Consider the following 4,312-nt stretch of genomic DNA (forward strand, 5'->3'; position numbering starts at 1 on the left):
CGCCCAGGCTGGAGTGCAGTGGCCGGATCTCAGCTCACTGCAAGCTCCGCCTCCCGGGTTCACGCCATTCTCCTGCCTCAGCCTCCCAAGTAGCTGGGACTACAGGCGCCCGCCACCTCGCCCGGCTAGTTTTTTGTATTTTTTAGTAGAGACGGGGTTTCACCGTGTTAGCCAGGATGGTCTCGATCTTGTGACCTTGTGATCCGCCTGTCTCGGCCTCCCAAAGTGCTGGGATTACAGGCTTGAGCCACCGCGCCCGGCCTGGGCTTTTCTTCAAAAGAAGAATTTTGTAAGAATTCAATGATACTGTCTATCAGCCCTTGCCAAGACCTGAGCTTCCTGTCTTTTTTGTGTCTTTCAAATTTTCCCACTCCTCCCCACCTCCACTGCCACCACCTGGGCTGAGCCACGCTGACTTCTTGCTTAGGTTGTTGCAATGACCTCTCCTCTGGTCTCCCTGCTTCCACTCCTGCCACCATACAGCCAAGGTTCAACCCAGCAGCGAGCGATTTTTGCGGGGGAGGGGTATGGGGGAGACAGGGTCTCGCTCTGTCACCCAGGCTGGAGTGCACTGGCATGATCATGGCTCGATGCAGCCTCAAACTCCTGGGCTCAGGAGTTCCTCCCACCTAAGCCATTGGAGTAGCTGGGTCTACAGGCACCCGCCACCACACCCGGCTAATTTTTTTGTATTTTTAGTAGAGACAGGGTTTCACCGTGTTAGCCAGGATGGTCTCGATCTCCTGACCTTGTGATCCGCCCGCCTCGCCTCCAAAAGTGCTGGGATTACAGGTGTGAGCCACCGCGCCCAGCCGCACCCAGCTAAATTTTAAAACCTTTGTAGAGATGGGGTCTCACTATGTTTCCCGGGCTGGTATCAAACTCCCAGGCTCAAGCAATCCTTCTGCCTTGACCTCCCAAAGTGCTGGGATAACAAGCATGAGCCACTGTGCCTGACCTTCATTTAGTTTCTTTTTCTTCTTTTTTTTTTCTTTTGAGATGGAGTCTCGCTCTGTCAGCCAGGCTGGAGTGCAGTGGAGCGAACTTGGCTCACTGCAAACTCTGCCTCCCAGGTTCAAGCGATTCTCCTGCCTCCGCCTCCCCAAGTGCTGGGATTACAGGCATGAGCCACTGTGCCTCACCTTCCTTTCCTTTCCTTTTTCCTTTTTCCTTTTTCCTTTTTCCTTTCCTTTCCTTTCTTTCTCTTTCTCTTTCTTTCCTTCCTTCCTCCCTCCTTTCTCTTTCCTCCCTCCCTCCCTTCTTTCTCCTTCCTTCCTTCCTCCCTCCCTCCCTCTCTCTCTCTCTTTCTTTTTTCTTTCTTTCTCTCTCTCTCTCTTTCTCTCTTTCTCTCTTTCTCTCTTTCTTTCTTTCTGATGGAGTCTTGCTCTGTCAGCCAGGCTGGAGTGCAGTGGCGCGATTTGGGCTCACTGCAACCTCCGCCTCCCAGGTTCAAGCGATTCTCCTGCCTCGGCCTCCCCAAGTGCTGGGATTACAGGCATGAGCCACTGTGCCTGACCTTCATTTAGTTTCTTTTTTTCTTCTTTCTTTCTCTTTCTTTATTTCTCTTTCTTTTTCCCTCCCTCCCTCCCTCCCTCCCTCCCTCCCTTCCTTCCTTCCTTCCTTCCTTCCTTCCTTCCTTCCTTCCTCCCCCTCTCTTTTCTGATGGAGTCTCACTCTGTCAGCCAGGCTGGAGTGCAGTGGAGTGATCCTGGCTCACTGCAACCTCCGTTTCCCAGATTCAAGCTATTCTCCTGCCTCAGCCTCCCCAAGTGCTGGGATTACAGGCATGAGCCACTGTGCTGACGTTCATTTGGCTTCCATAACCACCAAAACCCATCTGGCCTCATAGACCTTGCATATGCAGTATCCTCCGTTGGAACACGCCTTCCCCAAGAGTTCACCCTGCTGGCAACTTCTCATCCATTAGGCCTCAGCTTTCATGTATCATCTTCAGGGATGCTTTCACTGTCCCTGCCCTCCAGTGTAATCTAGATCCCTGTCTCTATTACCCAGCAACTGTCAACAGATGGAAATGTTCCATATCTGTCCTGTCCGATATTACAGCCACCACTGTATGTGGTCAGTGAGCACTTGAAATGCTAACTGAATTTTAAGATTTGGTTTAATATTAATTTATTTAAATGTAAACAACCACATGTGGCCAGTGGCTACCAGATTGGGAAGCGTAGCTCTAAATTGTAAATTCTGGCTGGGCACAGTGGCTCACACCTGTAATCTCAGCACTTTTGGAGGCGGAGGTGGGAAGATCACCTGAGGCCAGGAGTTTGAGACAAGCCTGGGCAACATAGCAAGACCCCATCTCAAAGAATTTTTTTAGTAATAATAATAGTAATAACTTGCAAGTTCTGACCAGGTACAGTGGCTCACATCTGTAATCCCAGAACATTGGGAGGCTGAGGCAGGCAGATTCCTTGATCCCAGGAGTTTGAGACCAGCTGAGCAACGTGTCAAAACCCCATCTCTACAAAAAATAGAAAAATCGGCCGGGCATGGTGGTGCATGCCTGTAGTCCCAGCTACTCAGAAGGCTGATGTGGAAGTATCTCTTGAGCTGGGATGGTCGAGGCTGCAGTGAGCTACAACTGCGCCACTGCACTCCAGCCTGGGCAACAAAGTGAGACTCTGTATCAAAAATAAATAAATAAATTGTAACTTCTGTGAGGGCAAGGACGGTTTCATCTTACATAGTTGCTTACCCAGCACCCAGCACAGTGCCTGGCCAGAAATGGGGCTGGGGGAGTTGAAAGTTGCGGTTTCTCTTAAGCACTCAAAAACCATCCCGCTCCAAATGCCATTCAGACGCCTGACCACAAGGTGGCTCCATGACATCTCTGGCTCGGAGTGGGAGTCCTGGGGAGGTCATTCAAGGAAGTGGGGATCCAAGCACTAATTTTCTTGGTCTCTGTGTCTCTGGTCTTCTCCTAAGTCCTGGAGCTTGAAACTCTGCCACAGAATGGCCACCAGTGTTACAGCTGCAAGGGGAACAGCACCCACGGATGCTCCTCTGAAGAGACTTTCCTCATTGACTGCCGAGGCCCCATGAATCAATGTCTGGTAGCCACCGGCACTTACGGTGAGGCCCTCTCCGAGGCTGGGAGGGAACACTTATTGCGGGTGAAGAGTTCTGCAAGAGATTGACTTCCAGTTAAGCTGGACTTAACTGTGGTGGGTCTCCCTGTGGAAAAGGTGGGATTTCCTTCAGGTGGGTGAATATTGTTGTAAGGAATTAGGACTTGTCCATCAGGATGCGGACATTTTTGCCATAGAAAAGTGGAATTCTGGCTGGATGCGGTGGCTGAAGCCTGTACTCTCAGCACTTTGGGAGGCTGAGGCCAGAGGATGTCTTGAGGCCAGGAGTTTGAGACCAGCCTGGGCAACATAGCAAGACCCCCATTTCTGCAAAAAGAAAAAGGGAAAGAAAAATGGAATTCTTTGGTGGCAAGATTTCTTATGGGTTGTGGGGATCTGCTGAAGACAGCTTAGGCTTTTATCTTGTGGTGTCCTGGAAAGATCTTTGTATTCCAGTGGTTCTCAAACTTTTTGGTCTCAACTTATTTATGCTCTTAAAAATTATTGTTAGCCAGGTGTGGTGGCTCACGCCTGTAATCCCAGCACTTTGGGAGGGCGAGGTGGAGGACCACCTGAGGTTGGGAGTATGAGAGCAGCCTGGCCAACATGGTGAAACCCTGTCTGTACAAAAAAATAGCAAAATTATCTGCGTATAGTGACGGCCCACACCTGTAACTCCAGCCACCCAGGAAGCTGAGGCATGAGAATCACTTGAACCCAGGAGGAGGAGGTTGCAGTGAGTGGGGATCAACCCGCTGCACTCCAGCCTGGATGACACAGTGAGACTTTGTCTAAAAAAAAAATTGTTGTTTATTGTTTATGTCAGCAATTTCTATAGATAAATGCCACATTAAAAATAAAACTGGGAACCAGGTGCAGTGGCTCACGCCTATAATCCTAGCACTTTGGGAAGCTGAGGCAGGTGGATCACCTGAGGTCAGGAGTTCAAGACTAGCCTGACCAACATGGAGAAACCCCGCCTCTACTAAAAATACGAAATTAGCCGAGCGTGGTGGCGCCTGCCTGTAATCCCAGCTATTCGGGAGGCAGAGGCAGGAGAATCGCTTGAACCCGGGAGGCAGAGGTTGCAGTGAGCCAATATCGTGCCATTGCACTCCAGCCTGGGCAACAAGAGCGAAACTCCATCTCAAATAAATAAATAAATAAATAAATAAATAAATAAATAAAAATAAAACTGAGAATTTTTTTTTTTTTTTTTTTTT

General features: G+C 49.6%; 1 protein-coding gene across 4 annotated transcripts in view; it reads left to right on the top strand.

Annotated features, from left to right (window-relative positions):
* The window catches only part of PLAUR (plasminogen activator, urokinase receptor), a 26,216-nt gene that overhangs the window by 17,354 nt on the left and 4,550 nt on the right, over positions 1-4,312 (top strand). For 3 of the 4 annotated variants that reach the window (XM_025368409.1, XM_025368411.1, XM_025368408.1), the window contains one exon: positions 2,947-3,093. The exons of the other annotated variant lie outside the window; for it this stretch is intronic. In XM_025368409.1, coding sequence (XP_025224194.1) covers positions 2,947-3,093 — 147 coding nt within the window. The remainder of the gene's footprint in view (positions 1-2,946; positions 3,094-4,312) is intronic. 4 annotated transcript variants of the gene reach the window in all.

The sequence above is a fragment of the Theropithecus gelada genome, chromosome 19 (assembly GCF_003255815.1).
Source record: "Theropithecus gelada isolate Dixy chromosome 19, Tgel_1.0, whole genome shotgun sequence".
Lineage (NCBI taxonomy): Eukaryota > Metazoa > Chordata > Mammalia > Primates > Cercopithecidae > Theropithecus > Theropithecus gelada.